Source organism: Protopterus annectens, chromosome 3.part1 (assembly GCF_019279795.1).
Source record: "Protopterus annectens isolate FY-2018-M chromosome 3.part1, PAN1.0, whole genome shotgun sequence".
In the NCBI taxonomy this organism is placed as follows: domain Eukaryota; kingdom Metazoa; phylum Chordata; order Ceratodontiformes; family Protopteridae; genus Protopterus; species Protopterus annectens.
In genome coordinates this window covers 1,093,133,191-1,093,160,438 of record NC_056732.1, presented here as the reverse complement: position 1 = coordinate 1,093,160,438, position 27,248 = coordinate 1,093,133,191, and the positions used below count along the sequence as shown (strand labels likewise).

Genomic DNA, 27,248 nt, shown 5'->3' with positions numbered 1-27,248 from the left:
CAAGGTATTAGTTTAGTCTCTCTTCCCTCTTCTTATCCCAATAGCGTTTTTGATCCCTTCAGACTAAAAAGTCTTAGGCTGAAATACCCATCCACAAGGATCGTAGTCAAGTACATCAGATATGAGGTGAAATACTGTCTGCTTCTCTGACATTTGTGATTTCCATAATACCAAGGGTATTGCAAAATGCCAACCTCTGGTGTTTGCTTAACGTTGCCGAGGATACCCGTACTAGAAAACTGCCTGATTCAAGCTTCTGTTGTAGAAGATATACAGAGGTCATTGAAACTTGCACAACACAGGATTCTCCTTGAATCTGCCAGAATCCACTGTGAAAACTGAATGCATTTTTAATGAGCATTTATGTTCTTAGTTGCAGTAGAATGCGAGAAAGTGAAAAAGTTCCTGTAATTAAAATATATTTAAATCACTCCTACTCCTGTAGCATTATACAAGAAAGTGGTAGAATTTGAAAGAAATGTTTCAACTAACAAACTACAGATTAAGAATATTTTTTGAATCATCTGCTTATTTTTAGCTATTTTGAAGAGTGTAATGGTAAATTTAGTACAGCATCCAACTTTTATCAAGGAGGTAACTGCCTCAAACACATACTTGAGAAAGTCAGACAACCCAAGATTAATAAAACAGTCATTCTGAAGGCAAGATGTGATGTGTATATAAGCAATGCAGATTTATCAGTGAAGGACAATGTGTTATTGGCTGACAAAACTTTCCTTACTTAGAGGCGTTTTAACTGCAATACAACGAGAGTTGTTTAGGTGGCAACTTGTGTATTATGCCCCGTGTTTTATGTGGGGAAAACAAAAAATAAAACCTAGAATTTAACATCAGTAATCCCGTTAGAATGATACCACTGCCCTGGATATAAACAATAGCAGTTCTCCAGTTGTGCAAGTTTTAACAATGTATTTTTTCATCTTGAAAAAGGTTTCACATTTACAAGGAGGGGGTGGCTGGCTGGCAGAAAGTTACTAAATAATTATATTGGCAGCTTTTTTATGAGCTGTTAAGCACCCAGGCTGGAATGATTACCTTCCTATGAGCAGTGTCTTGTACAGCAAACAGTAAAGGACAAGATTGTCAATTGTGGTTTATCTTTTACATCTTATTTAAAGTGGTTTTAGTATTCTGAAGAAGTCTGTTTTCAGACAAAAGTGCTAATTTGTGTAATCAGTTTAGTAAATTTCCTGCCTTGTACATCTGACCGAGTTTTGGACTTCTTGATTCATATAATAAGACAAACTAGAAAATGCATAGCTTCACACAGGTCCTTTTGTTGTGACCCATCAGCTGTAATGTGGGTCTTGTTTACATCACATTTGCCTATATTAGTAGGCCAGCATATCATGAGATAGTTTCTGTCTTTGCTGAATACTGTACATGGGCTTGTCAATCTTGATTTATGATCCTTTGTTTCCATTAAGTACACGTTTAGTTTTTCACAGGTAAAGCTGTTATTAAAAAGTTGACCTGATGAAATTCAGTTGGTGGATGAAAGTTTATTCTGGTGACTAAATCTACTTGTTTATTCCTTCGGTACTTTTATAGAAGAGGAATTGACATCTGAAGGTTTTGTCTGTTTATTACTATTGCTTTTAATTCTAACTTTACAAGTTTTTATTTTTCATTTTTCTCCAATTACAAGTAAGAGAAGGCAGTCAGCCGTCCTCAGCATTGAAATAGCAATAGCCTTGGATCACTGCAGTGTTTTGTGTAAAGCCCCTGCAGACCAAAGAACGTGCACCAATTATTGGGTGTGTACAGCTGACAGATCCGGCAAGAGAAATTCTGAATCTGTACCAGATGCACACACCCTCATCTTTACTGTTAGATATGAATAGAGAAGCTTATTTTTACCATGATTATTCAGACTAAGTAGCGTTTTTCAGTAACTGTCTAGTTGCAGTTACATATTAGTCAACTTGTAATCCTGAGTAAGATTTCATTTTTAGTGAAGGGGAAATAAAAGAATACCTGACAGATTAGTTCAAATAAAACCACTTCTGCCTTAAAAAGAATGTGAACAGTCATGCAAGCTTGCCCATTTATCACATGTGGAATTTGCCCCAAACTTAGTACACTATCTCTTTTGTGATGCAGCTAATTCACTCGTTCATCAGCAAACTGACATCCTTCACCAGTACAGCAGTACACTTTGTTGGAACACTGCCCCTGTTTCATAGTTATTGGATACTTGCGTTTACTGCTTTCATAAAGTCCACTTTTATTAAATGGATGTGTGGATGAATATGTAACGGCACATGCAGTAGAAATCTTATGGGAATTTATTTCTGTTCAACTAGTTGGTAATGCAAGGGTTTTGAGGTGTGCAATTCAGAGGGGAGTGAGGAGCTTTGAACTGGGTATCTGAAGAAAGGTGGTACACAGTGAGGGCAGCCCATGGATGTGTAAGTGGTCATGCAACTTGATGGCTTCTTCAATGTATACATAAATCCTGGAGAAACGATTGAAAGGAATAGATAACAAGTAACTTAATCTTATCGGTTCATAGGTTGGTACTAGGCTATCTGCCATAGGGCCTATACAAGCCTAGCCATAACAATTTCCTGGCTATTTCTTCCCACACTATTTACTTGGAGGCGAGCATCTTGGGTCTGTTTGGGATGGCGTGATTCATGCATGAGGGGATGTGCTCGTACATTGCCTTGGTGTAGGACTCTGCAGTCGAATTTTCAGTTCCCTTCTGCATGGGTGTCGTGAAGTTTGTAACTTCTGACTTGAGTAGCATGAAGTTGGCTTTGGAGAAGTTTTTTATGGAGGGTTCCTTACTGGGGGTGATGTGGATGTTAAGGGTGATTAGCTTATGGTCTGACCTGACCAACGAGGGGGTGACCCTAGGTGTGGGGCATCAATTTCCCATGTTGGTAATGACCAGGTCTAGGATATTGGAGCCCTTGGTGGGACTATGGATTAGGAGATCCACGACATTGGAATTTATGAATTGCAAGAACAGTTTGGCAAAGGTGTTGGTACACGAGTAGTTTCCCCAGTTAATGGCAGGGTAGTTAAAATCACACAGTATTTAGGGTGTCTGGTTGTATATTAATAATTTCCAGTATGTTTGTGTAGTGAGAATCTTGGGGCATGGTGGGGGATCTGTAACGAGCTACAATTTGGATTGCAGTCTTACCTAGTGTTAGTTGCACCTGTAGAATTTGACACATTGTTAGGCAACTAACCTGGTGGTGTGAATAACCTTGGTGAATATGGGCACTCCTCCACCTTTAGTGGTTTGATCCTGGTTTGGTGGCTGAACAGTGTGGTAAGAGTTGTAGCCTGGTATTGCAGGGGTGCTCTCTGGAGCCTTGAACCAGGTCTCCGTTACTGCACAGATATCGATGTTCTCCATTTTTAGGAGTGCCTCGAGAGAGTGCATTTTGAGGTTTAGACTTCTAGCATTGAGTAGCATTACCATCAGATTTTGCATGCTTGTACCTGCTATGGTGGTGGTTTTGTCCTTTGAACCTTGCCTAAAAAAGGCGCTATAGGGGTGGCAAGAGCCGTAGCCAGTAACCTGAATCCCAGGTGCGACAGGTGCAGACCATCTCTGGCAAAGCATCGTGGTCTGTCGATCATGTTGTCCTTACTTCAAGTAAGAAACACTGTGAAGTACAGAGTAGAACTTCACAGCTTCTTGGGGGCCTGATGGCTGGTCAAATCAAGGACTTGTATAGTAGACATCCAGTTAGTAATGCTTGGGCCCTAGTTCCTGCAGGATCCTGCAATTGCCTCTACAGCAAGAGAGCCACCTCCTTCTCAACTGGCTGGTAAAAGGTTTCTTGTTGAACACCACTCACTACTAACACTTAATCATTAGTCATGCTTTTGAAGTGCCTTAGTTTTGAACATCTGCAGTTTTGCTGCAGCTGACCTGCCTTGCCTCCCATTATGCCAGCCTTCTGTTAAGGTTTTGTACTGCTTGTCTTGAAGCTTTTTCAGTTCTTGATGTACTGTTTTTCTGCAGCTTGGGTGATGGAGGGTCAACAGTTGTATATGGATCCACCTGGAGTGAAAAGTAAAACTCCTTTTTATCCTGTCAGGACTCAGAAGCTCAAACCCCAAACAGTAGCATAGCAATGTATTTTTGTGTGTAACAGGGGTGTACTGTATGTACCCTTACCTACCACTGACTTAAAATTCTCTGAGAAAATGGTGAAAATGCACTTTATACGCCGTGTATAATTTTTTTGTAGCTTCAATGGCATTGTGTTACTTATGAACTGGACTAGTAATACCGGTGTCTAAGCAGACAGGATCTTGTGTAAATGTTCAGTACACTGGTTACCACTCCCTTTGATATGCATATGACATTCTTTTTCTTGCATATTTTGTTATTGTACATTGGCCATTTGTAGTTATGCTAAATGGGGCACGACACTAAATAACATGCCCCAAATCTAGAAAACCTGTTTTGTTTTCTTTCTAACCTGCATATCAGAATGTTTTTTGTGTGTTTATGGTAACATCATTTCTCACAAGTTTTTATCTGTTTAGTCACTAAAATCTAGGTTGTCACAGATTATAAACAAGAAGGACCCATATCATCAGTTCCTGCAGAATTTCAGTTACAGTCGCATGTTAGAGAGAATTAGGTCATTCATTGAACTGGTACTACCTGAACAGTCATCAGGCTTTCTTCTAAAGGTACGTTCAGTTCTGTAATTTGTATGCATGTTAACAAGCAGTATTGCAAAAGGTAAGTATCTTTAGAGTAGGACTTTTGAGTTGACATTCTCAGGCTCACATTACAAGATGGCAGACTGCAGCTGGTCAGCTTTGTTTCTCATATGTTCTTTAGCGTCCTCATTTAATTTCAAACACTGCAACATGAGCACTTTTTGTCTGTTGTCATTGATTTTGTATCTGTCTCATTCCCACTAACACTGTCCAACTCTGCATCAGGTTTGTTCTAATTTCCTTCCATTGCAGTCTAATCTGATATCCTTACTGATGATACTGGTGCTGGAGCATGGGTGTTTCTCCTGGCCTGGTAATGATGGTAAAGTTTACCTCTCTGACCTGGATTCAGTCAACCACACTGGATGCCTTGCATTTAAACATGCTGCTAATGTTGGTTACCTTCCAGATATTCTCATTCTGGCATGCCACCAGCATCTACGCCATTACTCCGACTGCAGCAGTGACAGTCTTCCTAGTCTCCACCAGTGGAGAAAGCTGCGTCAGAATGGGATGAGAGTACTAAACAGCACTTGCATACCTCCATTTCCAGGTTGTGTTTTGACATTTTGGATGCTTTTTTAAACCCACTGACAAATGCAGAGTTAGAAAAAATCTATAGCATTGTGATGTCCTTGTCTTTCTTCTTGATAAAGTTCATAGTTGGAAGTTTGTGGCCTTGTTTGTGAAGATCTATTCCATATCTTGTGTCTAAAGTCCTCAATGAGTCAGTGTTTAGGACTGCCTGTCCTACAAACCCATCTGTTTTTTTCCTCCCTTTTTAGCTCCTGTGTTTGAAGGCATATTACTCCTAACTTCATCTCAATGTCACTTATTGGGGTGGGAGATTGACTAGTCTCTGTGCCCATCAGTTCTTTACTGATACTCCAAGAGTTCAGATCCTGAACTTGACTTTTACTTTTGAGATCTATGAACCACAGATTACTGGTTTCTTTCAATACTTTATAACTTTTTGAACTTAAGACACATTTTGGTATATTTCAGCAATTGTTCATTTATATGATTAGTAATTCACCACAGTCCAGACCAAAACAACACTATCGTATTTAATAATCACAATGTTGTCAGTGTTGGCTCCGAACCTGTTTAATACACTTTGATTATTCCTTGAAGGTATTAAGTTTCTGACCTTAAGCAGAGAATAGTAACTTACCAAACACGCAAGCTGAAGTTTACGGTTTCCTTCACATTAGATTACTTGATGACCCACTTTGCAAACTTAAAGTTGAGCCATGATATCCTAGTCATTTTATTCTGTGGACTGTCCACACAAACACATTTTCTTTGTCCTGAATCAACATTCGCTTCTTGCATTTTTGTCCTGAATTGGCATTTGTATTCCTATCAGAATGCACTACCATGCCTACTTCGGTATTTTCATTTGTAGTTTCAGAAATGTCAGCATACACTATCATTTTAGATAAACAATTTATTTGTAACAACACAACAGCTCAGTAGCAATGATATTAACACTTCAGCATCTGACTCTACCCTAGAGATGCAAAACATTGCGGGACATGTCTAGTATTAAAATGGCAATGGCTGTGTTACATATTAAAATGTATGCAAACATTTTATCAGCTTTATTACACTTATCACACTTACCCATTCATTTTCTGATTTTTTTACTAGCATCAGTGTTTCTCAGTCTAATGGTCGCTGCCTAATCCTGCTCAGTTTGCAAATACACTAACTTAAGTGATATTTCTTTTATCTTTGCAATTGCTGTAGTATGATCTTCAAATATCAGAATGCATCAGTCCTATGCATTTTCACATAAGACAGAAATGTTGTTTTGTTCCATTTTTCCCCTATAGCAACCAACTCCAGTCAAAAACGTCTTTAACACCAGACGTGTTTATTCACTAGTTTAGCACTTTCATCTTTAAAAAAAACTAAATACGGGGTTTTGATAAGTCAGATACTAGGAATAGAAATAAACAATATCTTGGGAAAAGACCAGGAATTAGCTCATCTGTGAATTGCTATAGGAAAACCCTGGGAGGAAACTAGCGATGATATCTTTGAAAGAATGTCAGAAATAATAGAGCTAACCTCAGTCTGGAATAAAGGAAGTTTTAGTTTTGAAGAATGCTTGCAACTTATCAAGATGAATTTGTTACCAAAATACCATACATTATCCAAGCTACACCTGTTATTCCTATTAAACTACAAATCTATAGCTTTTATAATCAATTTTAAAGTTTTTGAGGCATCTAAATAAACATGCAAACACCATGTGTGATCTTGGGATAAAGAGGTTATTAATGTTGCTGTCTAACAATTTAATAAGTTGAACAGATATCCGTTTTAAGACCATTTGGAAAGATATATATACCTTTTTGTATTTGATTTGAAAAGAATGAAGATCTCACAAATGATATTCACAAAAAGAACATGTTATGTCTAATAATTTGTAGATATTCAACAAACTCACTGGCTTATAGGGATATGGTAGTAGTGCCCTGGTACCTTATTTCTGGCAGTCTAGCAGAGGTTGGCATAATGGTTAAGGTGTTTACCTTGTGGGACAACAATGTACATGGTTTGATTCTCACATGGGATAATTGGCTAAGCTTAAAATGGCCCACAAGGGCAGTTAGCCTAGTACTAATCTATGAATTTCAGAGATCCTCCCCCTGCCTGTCTGTGGCCTTGATGGACCAGTCACCTGAGAGAAGAGGGGCTGCCTTTCAGACTCTGACAGAACCCTTTTAGTTTTTTAATGCTACAGTAAGAAAAGGATCTCTGAGAAAACTGCTTCTTTCTCTGGATTTTCAGCTGCCTAGCTCAGATAAGAAATCTGTTGGGGTTTTATTTCCTCCCACTGTCCTTTTTTTTTTTTTTTTTTCAATCTGTGCTTGAATAATGTATTCTACTGCTTTGACTGTTTTTATGATTAAAAAATGTGTGTATGCCCCTGTTTCTGCTTTGTCACAGTAAGGCCTATGTTTTTGATTAAAAGCTTCGTTTGGAATTTCTGACAGGATATTTTTTCATACGTTTGATTTATTTCTTGTCTAATACTGTTTTTAGGCTGTTGTAATCATTTGGTGCTGAAACTAGCCTTTATTAAACTTGGGGAAACTTTGTGACATGCATTTTGTGCTTTGAATTGTATTAGTGAAAATACTATCATTTTCCGAGTGCAGTGTTCAAAATAGTATCCCTACAGAAATTGTTTTTAGATTGCTATTTAGAGTGAAAGTAGTGGAATTTGCCCACCCCCTTTTACTGGCCTGACCGTGAAGACCGTGTTTGGTATTGAGCTGGAGAGTTTCTTGTCCCTTGACTTGATGGATTCAGAAACAGTGCCCTCCCCACACACACCATGTACCCCTTTTGCCCCTAAAAAATATAAGGCAAGAAATATGCCTCAGTCTATGGCTTGACTCTGCAGTAGCCGGCTATAAGACTACTCCTCTTCTTTTGCCTCCAGGTCCCCTGGTGTGGCATTAATACCACAACTGTGCTTGACATAAGAGAGAAGTTGGTGCTGAAGACCACGGTAGCCTTTAAGGTGTTTGACTACCAGTGTTTTATGTTTGTTTGTGCTGAGGTGTTTATTTAGTTTAGACAAATTCACTGGTTCGTTACCTGCTAAGCAGAAAGCCTGCATCAGATAGTGTCTAATGTGTCTTGAGTGTCTATACATGCTTTAAAGAGTGCCTTGAAAAGGGACCAGTACTATTTCTAGAAATGCAGCGACGTCTGTGGTGGTAAGGAGGTATAGCTGGTTGCACAGTAAAATCTTTTGACGAGTTAAAAAATGAGATTATGAATGGTCCACTTGATTCTGATTGTGTGTTTAGTAGGGCAGCTAAATCAGATCCTTAAACATCAGGATGACGAAGGTAAACTGTTGCGAGAGGCCTCTAAAATGTTACATATTCCCAAGTTTTCCTTATTAAGCAGGATAAGTTTCAGCAGCTCAACAAATAGAAGTCCAGCTGAAGAAAATCCAAAGACACCAAAAGGAAGTGGCAGGATGAGGACTTATGCTAAACCTAAGGAGAGGTTCCTTTCCCAAAATGAACCCACCCCCCAATGTATGACTATGCTGAGGTGCGTCATCCATCTTTCCCAAGTCCCCCTTTGGGTGCCCTGTCTCAAAAGTTTTAGTGCTCAATAAGATAGCTTGGCCATCAGTAGTTTGACAAATGGGCGCACTCCATTGTTGGCAGGGGTTATGAGTAGCAGTGGAAGGTACATCTTCCTCAGTTCAAGGAGGTGCCCCTTCACCCACTGGACTAGACCTTGGTGTCCCTTCCCATACTCCAGCAAATGCTGGACTTGCTGGGGTGGGGGCGGGCTTATAAACTGCCCCTCCTTGGAAAGAATCAAAGCTTTCTACTCCAGTGTTTCCTGGGTCTTAAAGAGCTGTCTTGGAGACGGGTGTTTAACCTATCCTTTCTGAATACTTTTGTCAAGGTCTCAAAGCTCAAGGTGCTTTCTGTTTTGCAGCTGCTTCATAATGACCCTGGACTTGAAGGATGCATATCACCCTATCCCCATTCACTTAAGGCGATATCCAAAATTTGTTGTGCGTGATTCACACCATCAGTTCTCTGAATTGCCCTTTGGGCTGTCCACTGCACCTTGAGTATTTACCAAATAACTTGCTTCGGTAGTGGTAGTGGCTCACCGAATTCTAGGCTGGCAGATATTTCCTTTTTTGGGTAACTTGCTGATTTGTGCATAGTCTGTCCACATTTCTGGAATCGTTAAAGAAGGTCTCAACTTTATTCTCCCACCTGCTGTTCAGGTTAAATTTTTGTTGTGCCTGACACCCTTGCAAAGACTTCTTCCTTAGGTGCTTAATAGACGCCAACAGCAGAGTATCCTTTCTTCCTGAAGACAAGGTCCTGTTTTACCAGTGGTGTTTCAGGAATTCTCCAGGAGGAACTTTACCTCAGCAAGGAAATTCCTAAAAATTCTAGGACTTATGGTGTCCATGATTCTAATGATACTGCTGGCCTTCTCCACATGAGAAAAATTCAGTGATATGTCCACAGAGTTGTTGGACAAGCACCTACATTCCCTAGAGTCTCTGTTACCAGTGCTGCCCTTCATCAGACCAGAGTTGCATCGGTGGAGAGCACAGCTGAGTATCAATCCAGGACTCTCCTTCCCTCCTGTGCCATTGCAGTCTGTCCAGACAGATTCATCCAACTTCACTTGGAGAGCTGTGTCAATGGGAGTGCAAATACAGGCCACTTGGGATCTCAGGGACACAGAAGAATATAGGTATCATGGAAATGTTGGCAGTGATTCACACCTTCAATGTCCTTCGCCTCCTGTGGACTCCTGGTCAACTTCAGGTGGCTACTGACGCAACCACAGTAATGTGATACTTTAAGAAATGGGGGGGGGGGTTCAAGGTCAAACAGTCTGTGCTGGCTGGCAGTGATGGCCTGGTCACAGATTTACAGCATTCTCCGAGTCATCATATATCCCATTAAAGCAAAACATGGTTGACAGATTAAGCAGATCCTGGGCAGACCCACATGAGTGACAGCTCAGGGCAGTGGTGTTCTAGGATCTAGTCCAGATGTGGGAACGCCTTAGGTAGATCTCTTCACCTCCTTTCGAAATTGACAACTGAGGAAATTCTGTTCCAGACATCTTGCAGCCATGCTTGGTAGACAAATGCATTCCTTTGTATGAGAATGTTCCTCTGTGCATTTCCATGGATTCACAGGTACTTTTGAAGGTTCAGAAAGAAATGCTAGAAGTCATTGTGGTGACCCTCTATTGGTTCAGGCAGTCTTGTTTCTTCCTTCCAAAGGTATTAGCCAAGTACAGTTATCACAGACTTCCTCACAATCTGGATTTGCTCACAGTCTCTGGAGTGACTAGTGCTCCCCAGTTTGGAGCAACTACAACTTTTGTAACCTGGATGATTCAGTCTTGACCCCATTTAGACACTTCTTTCATGAGGATGTGCAGTTGGTTTTAAAGGAGGCCAGTAGACCTGCTACTAAAAAATCTTGCATGTACAAATTGATGAGATTTTCTAAGCAGTAACTAAATGTGAACAGACAGACTCTTGAGGTTAACATCCCTACATCCCTGTGTTTTTTAAATATTTGTGGGAGTTGCTTCACGATAGCTTATTGTGTGCATCCATTGAGGAGTATTTAGTGGCTATCTCTGCTTTGTCTACCAGTGGAATCCCCTCTTCCTTCTAAAGGAGTATTGCAGAGGAGACCTCCTTGAAAGCATGTTTCTCATTCATGAGATCTCAGCTACATTCTGGGAAGATTGGCCTTACTACTGTTTGAAACTTCTGCGCAAGCTGATCTGAAGTTGAACGTGGAAAATTGTTTTGCTTATTGCTTTGACATCTGCAAAGAGTTTCTGAGCTTCACGCTCTTTTGGTGGGGCAACGTTACCCAATTTTCCAGAGAGATTGGGTTGTGTTGCACACTAAACCAGTCTTTTATGCTGAAAGTGGTCTTGGAACTCACCCGCAGTAAGTCTATTAACCTCCCTGTGTTCTTCCCAGAACCTAGGATTAAGGAAAAAGATACTTCATACCCTAGATGTCCATCAACAGCTCTGGTACTACCCTGACAGAACAAAACACAAGAAGGCTGAAGAGTTTTTATTTCCTTGACAGGAGCAAAGAAGGGTCAACCCATCTCTAAGCAATATGTTGATTGCCCTCTGGTGTGATAAATCAGGGCGTTTTCCTCTTCAGTGGTGTATTGGAAAGGAGTGGACTCAACAACTTGGCCTTCTGTCCGTACCTTTATGAAACACTAAAAGCTGGAATCCTTTTCTAAATCCAGAGCAAGCTTTGCTAGGACAGTTGTCCAGGGGATTCTCTAACCTTATTCTTCCTCTTCCCAGGTTGGATAAGCTGCGAAATCTACCTGTATGACGGGGAAGGCAATGTATGTGCTGATTAAAGTGCAGTTGTGCAACTCTTGTTTGTAACAGTAGCTGTTGGACAAACTGGCTTACTGGCAGTACACACCCACCACCCTCCTTTTTTTTTTTTTTTTTATTTGTACATAGTTTGGGGTTGGAGTTGCTACTTTTTGTTTAGCAGCCTTTTTTGTTGTGTGCGAACAGTACTTGTATTTTCATCCTCTCTTCTTTCTGCACCCTAGAAAACAGAGTTATGTCTGTGGGTCTGAAAGGCAGTCTCTGTACTCTCAGATGATTGGTCCATCACACACACAGACAAACAGGGGGAGGAGCTCTGAGCTTTGGTAGACTGCCAAAGACAAGGTAGCAGGGCACTACTGCCTACATAACCGTAAGACGGTGTGTTTTATGAACATAATCTGCTACAGGTAAGTAGGGCTTGTGCAACTGTATCAGCAATAATGTGTATACTCCAGCAAATCCATACTAACGCCAGCCTAAAAGCTTTAAAAACATTGCCAGTCTTATAGACCCTAAAATGGGGTTTCCTCTCTACAAAATTTCTGATAATTGCTACTGTAAACAAATTTAGAAAATGGGAAGAGAAATAAATTCATGGGGCCTGTATGATTTTTCAGTGTAGAAATGTAAAATCTTTAGATCAGCTAGATTTGGAATTTGGGTTAGATAAAACTGACTGGTTGTATGCACAAACGATTAGAACACATGTTCAAAAACTATTTGATAGTTTTTTTTTCAAGAGAATAGAGATATCCTAGAACTATTATCCTACTTTTTGTAGGATTGTGTACATGGGCAAAACTGATTCATGTATATTATTGGATCTTTATAAAATTTTAATAGTGTACATATAATCCCAACAATTTCTTATAGAGATGTATACTTGAAAATAATGGTAGTTTATTTTCATTTGATAAATTACTATTTTTACTAAAATCAATAGCTGACACATCATTAGAACAGTATTGAAAGGGCTGGAAGGCTTTCTCATAAAAGTGTATACGTCAAGATTTTTATACTCCACAAAGGCTGGCTTAAAAAAAAAAAAAGAGGTAATATAAATTGCTGGAGATGTAAATTGGATATCAAAGCAGACTGGCTGCTCAGTGTTGGTATGGTTGCTCAATGTTTTCTGCAAGAAAGTGAATTTCTCTATCCAGACTGTCTGGAATGACAGCGTCTATCTTTCAGAATGTTTTTTAGTTTTATATCGCATTCTGACTACAGAAATGGGAAGCTAAAAATATTACATCTTATAGACTGTAATGACAGTTGCAAAAATAAAAATCACTAAGAAATGGAAGAGTTCTCTTCAGTATGATGAATTCTTGGATCTCTTAAAAGTTATCTTGAGAATTTGAGATTGAAAAGTAGGAGTATCTTCCGTTACATTACACCTCCTGCTGACCCTTTGTCCAAAGTCTAAAACCTATTAGAATATTTGCACACCAATGCTATGCAAAAGCAATGCTTTACATACTTTCAAATCTTGTATGTTATATATTTTAGTTAACTTAATGTATAACAGAAGTTGATATTCAAGTGCATCCATTTTAAATAGTTATATATTGATTATTTGCTGATTAGTTGGGAAATGTGGTTGTTTGTTAAAATTTTGCATTCATTGTAATGAAATTGTGGTAAACAAATCAATAAATATCACTTGAAGGAAAAAATCAGGACTTCATCAGAGTGAGTTCTAAAATTACAAATGCCTTTCTTTTTATATCAAGTCTAATGCACATTTATTTTTAGGTCACCTAATATATAACGTTGCCTGTTTTAAAACATACCCAACTTCATTAAATTGTAAGCTTAAAATAAAATACATACATATTAAAATAAATGTAAAAAATGCATGTGAATACCACATTATTGTTTACAGTCTCAGATCTGTAGAGCTGTTTGTATGTGTAATACACACACTTTTCCATTTGTATTATTTTATTCCTTCTATTTGAAAGTGATGCTTGAGTCACCTTCATGCTGAGCATATACTGGTCACCCAGCCTTTGATAACATCCTTCCAGGTTTGCTGCAACTGTAAGTACATGCTTTTTTCCCAACATGCTAGAAACTGTCGCATCTCTCAGCCTCTTAGAAGTAGAAATCTGGACAAATACCAAAAATGGTGGAGAAAGAAGAAAAATATGGGCAAATTTTAAATATTGCTCTTTATAAACATAAAAAGTTGATAAAATAACAGATTTTGCATTGGCATGCATTTTCTGAAGGATATGAAGTTTGAAACTCAAAATGTCTCACTATTTAGTGATTTCGATCCCTGGCAAGTTGCCAGAAAACCACAAATTTTGAGCAATAGACCAAAAATGTGAGACAAAAATCCAAATAGTTGAGACGGCAGAAAACTCAATCCTTTTAGGCCATGGCTTCCTGTAGTTAACATCTAGTGCTAGTATTCTTAAACATGACATCATTACAGCTCCTCTTTCTCTTCACATTACAAAATTCCAAAAAGTTTCGTATTCCACTTCCTTGCCTTTTCTTCCATTCCAGTCAGTTATTCTAACTGTACACATTTTCACCATCTCTTCTACCTTGTCTCAAGCCACTAAATTGAATTTTAGTGGGACCCATGGGTACTTATTACTCGTGCAGAAATTCTGCATCCTCCACTCCAGCCCCTTCAGAGAAGTGCCACAAGCAATCCAGTCAGAGTCCTCTAGCTCTCCCAAGATTGATGTTGTTGGCAGCAGCAAAGACTTGGGCCATGCCTATCAGGAAAGAGTTTTGGTCATCAGCTGTGGTGTGCAGTATCCTACAGGGAGAGCTCTGATTACAGACTGCGTTCAGTGTCAGGGCGAGCTACTCAATGGCATACGAATTGACGCTACATGATTTGGTCACGTTGACTAATATTGCCAAACATCATGGGTATATGTATTTGCCGGTGACCGACCCATCATACTCCACCCTACCCAGGAGGACATGCTAATGGAGGGAGGGGTATATGCACACCTGTTGCCCTGTGTGTGCCCACCATAAAGCCCAGCAGCCCTGGGTCAGTAAGCTACTGACCATCTGATGTTCCAGTGCCCAGATTTGGTTATCTGGGATAGATCCATTGAGTGAAATTTGGATGTAACCTGCCAAACATGAGCTAAGGATTGCTACTCTCACTATATTTTCACTGACTGGATGCACTTTGGAAGTGGATGATCATGATAGTAAGGAGGAGGCTGGACATCCTCTGTGTCCACAAGACAAGATGGAAAGGCAGTGAAGCAAAGCCACTTGGTTTGGGTTTGAGCCTGTTACTCAAGGAGAGGACAAACTGGAAATGGTGTGGAAATTGTGGTGATGGAGGGATGCCATCACAATTGGTGACTAACTCCAGAGTAAGGATAAGGCAATATTCATAATCTGAGCCTATGATCCACAGCAGGGTTGTGGTAGCAAGGAAAAGAGTACATCTCTAGCAGCAATTGCAGGACCTAATAGATAAAGCAGGACAACGTGAGCAGGTCTTGATGGTGAGAGACCTCAGTGTGCATAGTGGGGACAGACCAAAGATATAAGGACTGCATGGGTCCTCATGGGTGGGGCAACAGGAATAAAGGAGCATAGGCCATTCTAGATTTCTGCCTGGCAAATTTATTGTTTTACGTTTGTTGACCTGGAATGTCTGACTGAGGCTTTTTCAGCAGAGACCTGGGGAGAAAAGCTCCAGTAAATAGATATAACATTTTGTCATTATTAACAGGTATTATACAGATGAAACAAGGCAAATCAGCTAGCAGGCTGCAGGAATATTTTTGAGAATATATAGATTACATTTTGTCATAATTTCAAGTGTATATAGAATGTAATGAAGAAAAAAGGTAGATAATGGAGCACTTTTTTTGTAAGTAGTAGTTTAAACAGAAGAGCAATATAGGAGTTGAATGTTAATTTTACAATTAAAACAATCAAAGGAATAGACGTTTCAGAGAGAGGGGGGGAAAAAGCTATTGATTAGTGGAGAGAGAGGTTTTTCAGGGTGGGTTTGAGCATTGGCAGATCCATTTCCTGTTAAAATATTCTTTTAGAGTTAGTTTAAATTGTTTGTGATGTGTGAGTGTTCGAATTTGAAAGGGAAGTTTGTTTCATTTGATAGAGGTATGATAGCTGTATAGGCTACACCCTGCTTTAGATTTTGGCTTGCAGATTTTTAAGAGGTCTTGGGAGTAGCTTCGGAGGCTTCTTATAGGAGTATAGTGAGAGAAGATGGTGTGTAAGGCTGGACAGAAAGATGGCTGGTAGAGAATTGCATGTATGGTTTGGAGCTGGGAGAGAAGGAGCAGGGTGAGGTAACTCAAGCCAGTTTAAATATCTTGGAGAGAGTGGTGAGATCTATAGGAAAGTTGAGTTGCAAATCTCGCTACTTTATGGTATGTGGCCTCAAGTCTAGTGAGGAGAGAGGAGTTTAGGTTAGTAAGGATTTGTGAACAATATGTTAAGCAGGGAAGAAGATGGGAATGAGTGAGGGCTATTCTAGCTTCCTGGGTGAGAAATCTTTTATTTCTGTAAAACAGACCTAATTTAAGGCGAGTATTCCTTATACAGTTTGTGGAGGTCGAATTTTAGTTTATTGTCTATTGTGATTCCTAGTAGTTTTGAGCTAGAGTCAACTAGAATAGGAGTGTTAAGTGACTGGATAGTAAGAGGATTTAATATGGTTGGATGTTTTGGGAAGGAAAAGTAGGAGCTTTATTTTCTTGGGGTTGAGGATGTGTTTGTTGTTTGAGAGCCATGTTTCAACTGAGTTAAAGGATGTTTGGGTAGCGGATAAAAGTTCAGACGGAGACTTAGCTATTGTGAGTCATCAGCGTATTGGTTAACATTGGAAAGTGGGCAGGAGGTACAGAGTAGTCTAGTGAAGATGTTGAAAAGTAGTGGCCCTAGAATGGAACCTTGTGGGACTCCCATTTGCATTGGAAGGGGAGTAGATAATGCAGTGTCCCATTTTACGGATTGAAATCTATTTTTTAGGTAGCTTTCAAACCAAGCCACTGTATCAGGAGAGAAGTTAAGGTTAGACAGTTTGTTTAATAGCAGAGAGTAAAAAACAGCATCAAAGGCCTTTGAGAGATCGAGGAAGATACGGGAGATAAATTTATGGTCATCCCTGGCCAGGGAGATAGTATTGAGAAAGGATAGAAGTGCAGTGTGTGCGCAATGCTTAGGTCAGAAACCATGTTGTCTTGGGGTAAGTAGGTTTTCCTGAGCGAGATGATCCATGACTTGAGTATAAAATGCACTTTTCGAGAACTTTCGACAGAGGGGAGAGGATGGCAATAGGTCTGAAGTTTGAGATTTCAATGGAGTTACCACCTTTGTGGATAGGCAGGGTGTAGAAATGTTTCCAGATGGATGGTACTTTGGATTCAGAGATTGAGCGGTTTATGATGGAGCTGGGAAGAGCGAGTGAGTGGGCAGCTCTCTGAAGAAAGTATGATGAGATGTCAGCAGATACTGAGCAGGGTTTTAGTTTGGAGAGTAGGGTTCGAATGTAGGTTGTAGAGATGGGCTTCAGGGAGAAGATTTTGGGAGGGGTAGTTGTTGAGGAAGCATGGTTTATGGGGGTTAGTTGCAGTGGAGCTATTAGAGTTTGGATATTGATTCGAGAAAGTAAGAGTTGAAGGTGTTTGCAGTTTCTTCTGGTGTCTTTTTTGGGGTAGGATTTGGTGAGGTAGGGTTTCCTGGATGAAGTATTTGGTAGCATTCCATAATTTTTTGGGGTTTGATTTTAGAGTAGAGGGGGATTGGAGTAGAATTCTTTGTCTTTGTTAAGCCTTTTGGCCAGGTTTCTTTGTTTTCTTTGTCTTTGTTAAGCCTTTTGGCCAGGTTTCTTTGTTGTTTAAAACTTTGTAGGTCTTCTGTGTCTTTAGTTTGAAGCCATTTTTTCCAGGACTTAGATTTCAAAAGAGTTCTTGTGTTTTTTTGTTAGCCAAGAAGATATGGTTGCTTTTGTCCTGATTTTACGAGGTGGGGCTAGTACATTTACGATATCCAGAAAAGTAGAGTTGAAAGCAGACCGACCCCTGAAAAATCGAATATATGAACATCTTTATGCTATTGGGAAGGCTAATTTGAATAATACCTTAGCGAAACATATTTATTATTGCCCAGGTCATAAATTTGAGTTTGATTGTTGATAGTGTATGTGAAAATAAGAGGGGTGGACCGACTTCACTTAAATTAGAAGAAAAAGAACTATTATGGCAGTTAAAACTGAATGCCATGGTCCATCCCGGTTTAAATGATTCTATTTCCATAGATAGCATCAGTCCTGGGCCCACTCTTGTTTGGCATCTACTTTTCTGAAGTACAAGCAAACACAGGAGGGTTATGGCTGACAGTTTGCAGATGACTGCAAACTGGGCGCCGTAGTTGAAAACACATCCGACACAGATATCCTTCAGAAGGGTCTCACAGAAACAGATAACTGGTGCCAGAGTCATGGCCTAAAGTTAAATGCCAAGAAATGCATAGTCATACCCTTCGGGGAAAAATAAGGTTACCCCTAGCTACCATATAGGTGGCAATCCCCTGATCACAGAAGAAGTTATCAGGGACCTGGGAACCCAGGTTGACAGTAGCCTTTCATTCGACACTCATATTGCTAAAGTAGGTAGGAAGACCTTCTACATTGCCCACCTTATCATGAAGGGATTCCCATCTAGATCAAGGGAAGTCATAGTCTCCCTATACTCATCACTCATCAGACCAATGATCGAGTACAATGCCCCATTCGGAATGTATCTGACCCGACACTTGCAGCAGCTGGAGAGGCCACAAAAGTTCCTCACCAAAAGGATAAAGGTTCTCAAAAATCTGTCTTATGCTGCCCGACTGAAAGAACTCCAGCTATATTCAGTTGCTTACCGCTTGCTCAGAGGTGACCTATGCCTGACATACAAGGCCATGTCAGACCCAGATTTGATGAACATGCTTCATCTCAAACAATCTAGATCCCTCAGAGCCACAAGGGCGGGAGACTTAAACCTCGACACGGTTATTAATAGGATGTGCTGGAGGGATAGATTCATCACCCAAAGACTCCCTATGCTATGGAACAAAATCCCGGTTTATGTGAGGCAGAGCACCTCGCTGGCCTTGTTCAAGAGGAATCTTGACCAATGGATGGGAGACCGCAGATACACCCCAGGGGTTACCTCAGTGTCACTGCTCGACAGAGGCACAGTAAAATAATGGTCATAGTTTCTCCAAACTAAAGGGGTGGCGTAAGCCACAAAACTATGGGCTAGGCTTATAAATGCCCTCGGGCAGATAGCCTAGTATGAACCTATAAAAATGAAAGCACTTATAAGATAATAGGCTCTTTTATCCCATTTGAAATGTTATAATTTATACTAGTATGTGAAATTCATATATATATATATATATATATATATATATATATATATATATATATATATATATATTTATGGATTTAGTCATTTATGAAATATTGATTATTAATAGAATGTTTCTGTTGAGTCAATATTATGCATCAATATTTTTTGTAATGTATCTTTAAAAGTCGTGTATAATTAATTTGGTGATGTCATTAGTTAAAAATGTATATAAGTGAAGCATTTTTAAAATGATTTTGTCTGATGTAGTTTACCTATGAGAAGTAAACGAAAGCGCTAACAAAAGAATTTGTGATTGGGTCTTCATTTTCCATATTTGTGTTTATTTTGGTTTAGAGTTGAAAGCAATGACAGCTTCATCTAGTGGGAGCTGGGAGAGGAAGTCCCAGCATACTCTAGATATGAGAATGTAATGTTTCAGGGTTGAAGATAGAGAGATTATATCTAGTAATATATCTGTGTGGTTTAGAGAGGTGGGTTGAGTATCTTAGTACCTTTATGGGTGAGTGGTCAGAGTATTGGCAAGAGTTTCTGGATTAAGATATTTAGAAGGAGCTGAGACAAGTATCCAATCAATGAAGGGTATTAGTGGTATGGGTGTTAAAATGTGTTGGTTTAGTAATGAGCTGGGTAAATCCATATAAACTTATATTTGGGGAATCTGGGTTATTTAGGGTTAGCCAATTAATATTTACGTCACCAAGGAGGATAGTTTCATTAGGGATGTTTAAGGAGAGATAGGAGAGAAAATTTTCCAGTAATGGAATATTGTCCCCTGGAGAGATGTAGGTGGCTACTATAGTAATTGTGGCATACTTCAGTTTTAGGTTAACTGCCAATGTTTCTGCTGGGGAGAAAGATGGGATAGAGAGGTTAATGTGAGAAATAGTAAGATTGTTGGAATAGATTATAGCAACTCCCCCTCCCGTTTTGTTACGGTCAAGGCGAATAATATTATAGCCAGGGGGGAGAATATCATCATCTAGGTTGTGGGGTTTTAGCCATGTTTATGGTACTGCATTGACATCAGGGGTATGATTTGCTGTCCATGCATGAAACAGACTAACTTTGTTGAGGATGCTTCGGGTATTAATAGAATAGGAGATTTTTTTTTTTTTTTTTTTTTTTTTTTTTTTATTGCAGTTTGGTGGGCTGTGGTGAGAGGGGGTATTTGGGATAGAGGTAAGGTTAGAGTGTGGACCTGGATTTGGGTGTGTCATCTGCTGTTAGTATTGTAGTGGTGAAGCTTTAGTTTTTGATGTGAGAGGGTAGTATCTAATAAGTTTTGTCTTGTTTTTTGAAGATAGAGGGTAAGGAGGAATTTTTATTTTAGGGAGTTGGATGTTAGAGGCTAAAAGAGAGTGGGAGATGGTGATGACATTGTTAGCGAAAGAGTGACCATTTGGAAGTGGGTTGGTGGTTTTTTTATGGAAATAGGGTAATGGTGCATAGGGTGCAGTGGGCTGAAGTAATAGGGTTAGATATAATATCAAAAGGTTGGTGAGCACTAAGGTATACATAGTCAGTTTTAGAAATAAGTTTAAGATATAGTAGGTAGAGAAGGAGGCTGAAGTAGGGAAGGTGGAGGCGAGTGTGATTAAAGTTGGTGTGGGAGTGTGATTTGTAAGAGGTTGGGAAGTTTAGGGTTTATCAGATGATTAGAGGTAGAAGATGGTAATTGTTTAGAGGGGAGAAAATGTAGAGGGTGGGGTATGAGTGGGACGGGACTGTATACCTGAGGGAAGATGATAGGTGGTTGTAAGATGGGGTGTGGCTATACAACTATAAGTATAGGAGTACTGGGGGCGGGTAGTTTTTGGGGGCAGGGTAGGCGAGCAGATTGAGCCCGTAGGGCGAATGGAGTGGGCAGAGAAAAAGTGAGTAGTGCAGGAAAAAATATCAGTAACAGCAGTTAAGTAAATTAAATCAAGAAGGTTTATTATTGAAATTTTAGGGGACAGTAGTATAGAGGACATAGAATGTAATTAGAAATCTTTGCAAGGAGGGGATGGGAAAATTAACTGTTTTAAAACAGGGGAGTAGGAGTAGAAAAATCTACAAGCTTAGGGAAAAAACCTTCAAGAGTAAAGATGTACAAGTTTTTAATGTAGGTAGGTGCTGCCACCTCGTGGCAGAAGGAGATGAGTATGCTAAAAGTGTTTTGCTTCCATGTTAAGTTAGGAGACTAGGTGGGGAGAGTGGCTGGCAGGCTGCGGTAGGCTGCTAGGACGTGCACTCAGGAGGTCACATTAACACATAGGTAGTAAAGATTATTCTACAAAATATTTATAGTAAGGCTATGTACATTCACAAATTTTTGAGTAGGGAAGTCCACAGTATAGTAGTATTTCTTTAAAGCCTGGCTAGCAGGCAAATTCAGTGGTGTCTTCTGGGTATAGCAGGAAGGTAGTCCTTATACCTTAAAGGCAAATGGCTTGATGGTGGCCAACACATGGTTCAGCAAGAGAGGCAGTCACAAGATCATGTAACAGGTGTAACCAACATGCAATTCAGGTAGACTTCCTCCTAATAAGGAAAGGGATTTGGGGTAGAATCCGTGACTGCAAAGTCATCACCAGTAAAACACTTGGCCTGCAGTATAAACCTCTAGTTGCCACAATAAATCAGATAAGGTAACAAGGTAAATGGAAACTAAGTTGAAAATCTGAAATTGACTGGAGAGAAAGCACAAGCGTTCAGTGCAGTTCTCGGGAGTCTTAGCCCCTCAGGAATTGGAGGAAGTTGTTAGAATTGATGAATGGCAGCACCTCAGAACAGCATTTTTAATATGCAGCCAGGCCAGGTATGGAAATAAAGTTGATAAGGAAAGCTGGTGGTGGAATGTAGAAGTCTAGGAAGTCATCAAAAGAAAGGAGACTTGTAAGAAAATGTGGGAGATAGAAAAGACTGGTCAGGCTAAAAAAGAATACTGGTTGCCTGACGGAGGATAAGAGAGAACAGAGAATTCTAACAGAGGATAAGAGAGCAGTTGTAATAGCAATGAAAAGGGCATCATAAGGCACTCTGCCAGCTTCTGGAAAGTGACTCAGTAGATGGCACAAACTACCAAGTTGCAAGGCCCAGACAAAAGAGTAGAGTAGATAATTATTGGTCACCATTTATAAGGGATGCCAGAAACAACCAATCACAGAACATCAAAGGCAAATGGAAAGACTACATCCTGCAGTTTCTAAATGAATAAATCCAGACAGAAGCTGTACTGCCCCAGACACAGCCTACTATGAAAAAGGAGGAGCCCACCTTAGAGGAAGTAAGAACAGCACCAAGGAAAATAAAAAAGGAGGAGCCCACCTTAGAGGAAGTAAGAACAGCACCAAGGAAAATGAAGTCCGAGAAAGCGGCAGGCTCTGAGGGCATGGCAGACATGATCAAGATGTTGTGTGTGTTGGTAGTATGAAGAGAACTTTATACCCCAGGTGACTGGGTAATTAAACATTCTGCTGCCAGCACACAGGAACAAAGGGGGCATTCACAGCTGTGGGCAGTATAGAGGTATCAAACTCAAGTCACACTGTGTGAAGGTGCTGGAAGGGGTGTTTGATAAACAAGTATGGAAATGCAAAGTAGTAGAAGGTATGATGAGAGAAGAGCGGTTCAGATTTATCAGTATGCAGCACAGCTGACCCGATGTTTGCAGTGAGACAGTTGATGAGAAGAAGCTATTCATGAAAAAAGTTCAACTGGATATGTATAGATTTAGAAAAAGCATATGGCAAGGTCCCAGAAAAGCTGATTTGGGCTGTCTTGGTGATTTGATGTCCCAGAAACATTGGTAGAATTGCTGCAGGCTATGCACAAGGACACAGTGACATAAGAATGGAGTGTTCGGACTGGAAGGGTTCCCAGTGGGTGTGTATCATGGTTCACCTCTGAGCCCAATGCTGCTGTTTCTGGTGATGGACTATATTACCAAACAGATCGGAGGAGACTGATCAGCAAAGCTGCTATGTAAAGATGATGTTGCATTACAGGCAGACTTTGAAAATTTCAGCAAATGATAGGTGAATGGAATACAAAGCTGAAGGCACACTGGATGAAGCTGAGTGCCAATAACAGTTGTAATGGCAGCAAGAAGGAAAAATCAGAAGCTGAGAATTGAGAGAGAGAAAGTAGTGGAACAGGTTTAACAGCTTCAAGTATCTGTGTGGGATGGTTTAGAGACGGAAAGTCTGAATGAGGAGGTCAAAGCTAGAGTCAGATGGTATGCATCCATAGTGTGTGACAGAAAAATTGCTGAAAACTAAGGTGTACAAAGTAATATTCTGCCCAGTACTACTGTATGGTACAGAAACCTGGACAGTGAAAGCAGAGCAGTTGGGAAGATGATGGAGGTGAGGTGCAGGAGAGACAGGTGGTAGAATGCACACTGTGGTATAGACAGGGAAATGGGGACATCAGAGCAGAAGGAAAGTAGCTCGAATTGCAGACAAGGTCAAAGAGAACAGACTGTAATGTTTCAGATGCATGTACAGGAAAGCGGGAGGTAATCTGATGAAGAAGAGTTAGAACTAGCAGGAAAAAGGCAAGAGGAAATAAAGGCATCCAGCAAACCGATGAAAAAATTGTGTGAAAAGAGCTGTGACATTCGCATGATTGCCAAAGAAGGTAGGAGACATTGAACTGAGAGAGAGAGAAAAACAGTTGACATGTCATTCCAATCCCATGTAGAAAATGGGGGGGGGGGGGGGTTGATGATGATGCTCTTCCTCTGGGCTCATATGGGGCATACAGCACAGCTTGTTTATTTTCCTTTATTTTAAAGAATGTAACGCAGGTTGTGCTGCTTCAACCTGATGTCTTCCTGACACTGTGTGAAAGGTAATTTTGTACCTTACCTGAATATATCACCGCTCTACATGTGTGGCTGGAAGAGTGACTTCTGTTTGTGGCTGAATCCAGACTAGTTTTTGAAGCATTGCAACAGTTATTGTACTAGTAGACCATTTACGGTTATGGTGAATACCTTTCTTAAATGTACTTAAATTTCTTTTGTTTCTGGGAGGAGTGAACAGGTGGATCTCTCTGTGGGTTGTCCACAGCATGTGTTTTTCTCAAGTGGTGAATTGCCTGTCAGAAAATGCAGCTGTCCAGTACCACTCCAGCAGGGAAATGGCTGCTTGTCGATGTCCTATTCCCATGTTGCAGTATCCAACAATATGGGTTTACTCCTCTTGCTTCGCGAACGTCTGGCCAGTATACCAAAGTTTTCAGTCCCTGTATGGTGTGTGGGATGTTTGATGCGGCTGAAGGAATGTGGGCCATAAAAGTGACATCTGTACGCACCAGCCCTCAAAACTTCTCAGCTGCCAGTCGAACGCCAGGTGATGTCCTTCAAGGATGCATCTGCAGTCCTTACAAATGGGTTGTCCTGTCGTCAGGCAGCCCTTCGGTCGGCCGGATTCCTAAGTCTGGGTCTGGCCTCGGCTGGTGTCGCACTTCACCCGACGTCATAGCTGCAGTTCTTCGGGTATAAAGGCATCAGCCGACGCCATTTTCCTCAGTCTTTCTTGCCGCGTGGCGCCCGAAGCAGAAGCTGTTCGCAACGGTCGGTCAGATCCAGAGATTACTACCGAATACTACTTCGAAGACTTCTAAAAAGCTAAGTACCCCGTTGGGGACTCTTTCTTGCCTCAGCCGATGTCAGAAAAAGTGAATAATTGTTTAACTTGTGGGAAACAAATACCTCATAAAGATTTCCACTCTTACTGCTTACCTTGTTTAGGCCCAGACCACGACGTCGCAGCTTGTCTAGCCTGTGCTTCTTTTAACCGACGAACGCTTAGACGTCGGTCGGAATTTGCTGAGCAGTTTTTTGGCTCTGATTTTGCTTATATTATGCCGTCGGATCCTCCGACTTCACAAATATCCAAAAAACGCAAGGAAAAGGACCGACACTCACGGTCCGCGGTTTCGGTGTCTCTGTTTCGGCTGAAACCGAGCAAGCGGTTCTTCCTTCAGCCGAAAACATGCCTTCTACCGAGGCCTCTTCAAACCTGGTGGAATCGGCTTCTGAAATCCAACCTGCGGTTGCGGTTTCTCAGGAATTATCTGACACTATTCCCTTGGATATCTCAACTCCTGCACGTGGAGCTGCTAGGCCTCCTGCAGCCATGTCCATTAAGGCCTTTGCCAGGGCTAAAGCAGCTAAAGCTACAAAAACTGTGCCTGTTAAGACCCCCTCTCACAGGCCCAGCTCCAGTTCCCAAATGCTTTCCTTGGCAGAGGATCTTATTTCTTTGATCCGGGGATCCCAACCTCATCCAGACAGGGCCTCTCATCCTCCTCCAGAGAAGAGGCCTAGAGCAGAGCCCCCTGAGCCAGTGTCCACAGATGATTCAGGTAATACAGACCCTCCAGAGGCTACTTATTCCCCTTACGAAGACTCTGATGCTGAAGAGTCCATTCCTTCTGCCTCTCCACCTGAGGAATTTTCCTTTGGGGAAACCTTGCATGCTATGAGGGAACAATTTCAGTGGCAGGGCCAAGATTTTTCAGACTCCAGGAAAAGGCTTAGAACCTTTTTGCATTTACCACAACATAGGCCTTTAGCTATACCTCCAGTTCTTTCTGTTGTAGATGATGCATTTAATGATGCTTGTACTGCTCCTGATTCATTACCTCTGGCCCCTGCTAAGCCCGATAGGTACTACAGGGTCCCGGACACACATCACCATTTATACAAGGCTCCTTTTGCAGATCCCGAGACTATCTCCCAGTGGCCTAAGGCTGTAGCAACTACCTCTGCTAAAATCCTCCCTCTGAAAGGGAATCCAGGTCCTTAGAGATGGGGTAAAAGTTTACACTTCTGCTACTCTGTCAGCTAGGGCCTTGAACTGTCAATTTCATATGATCCAATATCAAGAATTTATGCTTGACCAGTTAACTAAAAAACTGTCCTCTGATGAACCTTTTGATAAGAAGTATGTTCAGGAAATGGTACATAACATTCAGCAAGTTAGTAACCATTCTTTAAAATGCGGCTATGATGCACTGGAGGCTTCCTTTAGATCAGTCATGACTGGCACAGTTATCAGAAGGCATGCATGGTTGAAAGAGCAGGCCTTACCGGACCATGTCAAATTAAAACTATTAGATGCTCCCATGGACAAGGCCAATTTATTTGGTTCTCCTGCACAACAGGTACTGAAGAAGATGGAGGAGAAGGCAAAATCTGTACAAACAGCGAAAGATTTCTTACAGGTCCAACCTCCAAGGTTTAGCAGGAATTGGCCCTCCAAAAATTGGTCCTTTCCAGACTCCTCTAAAGCACAGTGAGGCAGGAATAGGCGATCAAGAGGCAGAAACCAATCCAGGGGTGCCTACAGGGGACGCCAGTGGCAGGGTAACAACCAGCGAGGCACAGACACAGCCACCACCACTGCAACAGGACAATCACAGTGACTTGGCTCTGGCACCGCCTACCAGGGAACAACTAGAAGCACCCTTAGGCAGAAAGCTAGCCTTATTCTCAATAAACTGGCATTACATTACAAGAGACAAGTGGATTTTACAGACAATAGACCAAGGCTACTGGTTCCACTTCCATACTCTACCAGGGAAGAGAGGAATGCCAAACCTACCGCCAAATCAAGACAGAAGCTCTAAAACAAATATCTCTATTAAGGATGAGAGCTGTGGAAAAGGTACCATCTATGGAGCAAGGAAAGGGATTTTACTCCAGACTCTTCCTGGTACCAAGAAAAGAGAACAAATGGAGGCCTATTCTCGACCTGTCCGCTTTAAACACATTCCTCATTGTTCCAAAATTCAAAATGCTGACTCTACAGCAGCTTCTTCCCATGCTGGGCAAGGAGTCTTGGCTGGTAACTCTAGATCTCAAGGAGGCATACCTGCACGTCCCCATACGACCAAATTGCAGAAGATACCTCAGATTTCTTGCAGGATCAGAGCATTATCAATTCTCAGCATTGCCCTTTGGCTTATCTACTGCGCCCAGAGTGTTCACGAAATGCCTGGCATCAGTAATTGCTCATTGCAGGCTTCAGGGAATCCAAATTTACCCCTACCTGGACGACTTCCTGATACAAGCAGACAACAAAAACAAGCTAACAGAAGACTTACAAAGAGTCATTTATCTGCTACAAGCCCTGGGATATACAGTCAATATAAAAAAGTCAAGACTGATACCATCCCAAAGAATAACCTTTTTGGATGCAGAGCTGGACACTTCAAAGCAAATGGCATTCC

At 40.9% G+C, this 27,248-nt stretch overlaps 1 protein-coding gene across 6 annotated transcripts in view; it reads left to right on the top strand.

Moving 5' to 3' along the window:
- Positions 1 to 27,248, top strand: part of TERF1 (telomeric repeat binding factor 1) — a 965,901-nt gene that overhangs the window by 467,657 nt on the left and 470,996 nt on the right. For all 6 annotated transcript variants that reach the window (XM_044067234.1, XM_044067236.1, XM_044067233.1 and 3 more), the window contains exon 5: positions 4,540 to 4,689. In XM_044067234.1, the coding sequence (XP_043923169.1) occupies positions 4,540 to 4,689 (150 nt within the window). The remainder of the gene's footprint in view (positions 1 to 4,539; positions 4,690 to 27,248) is intronic.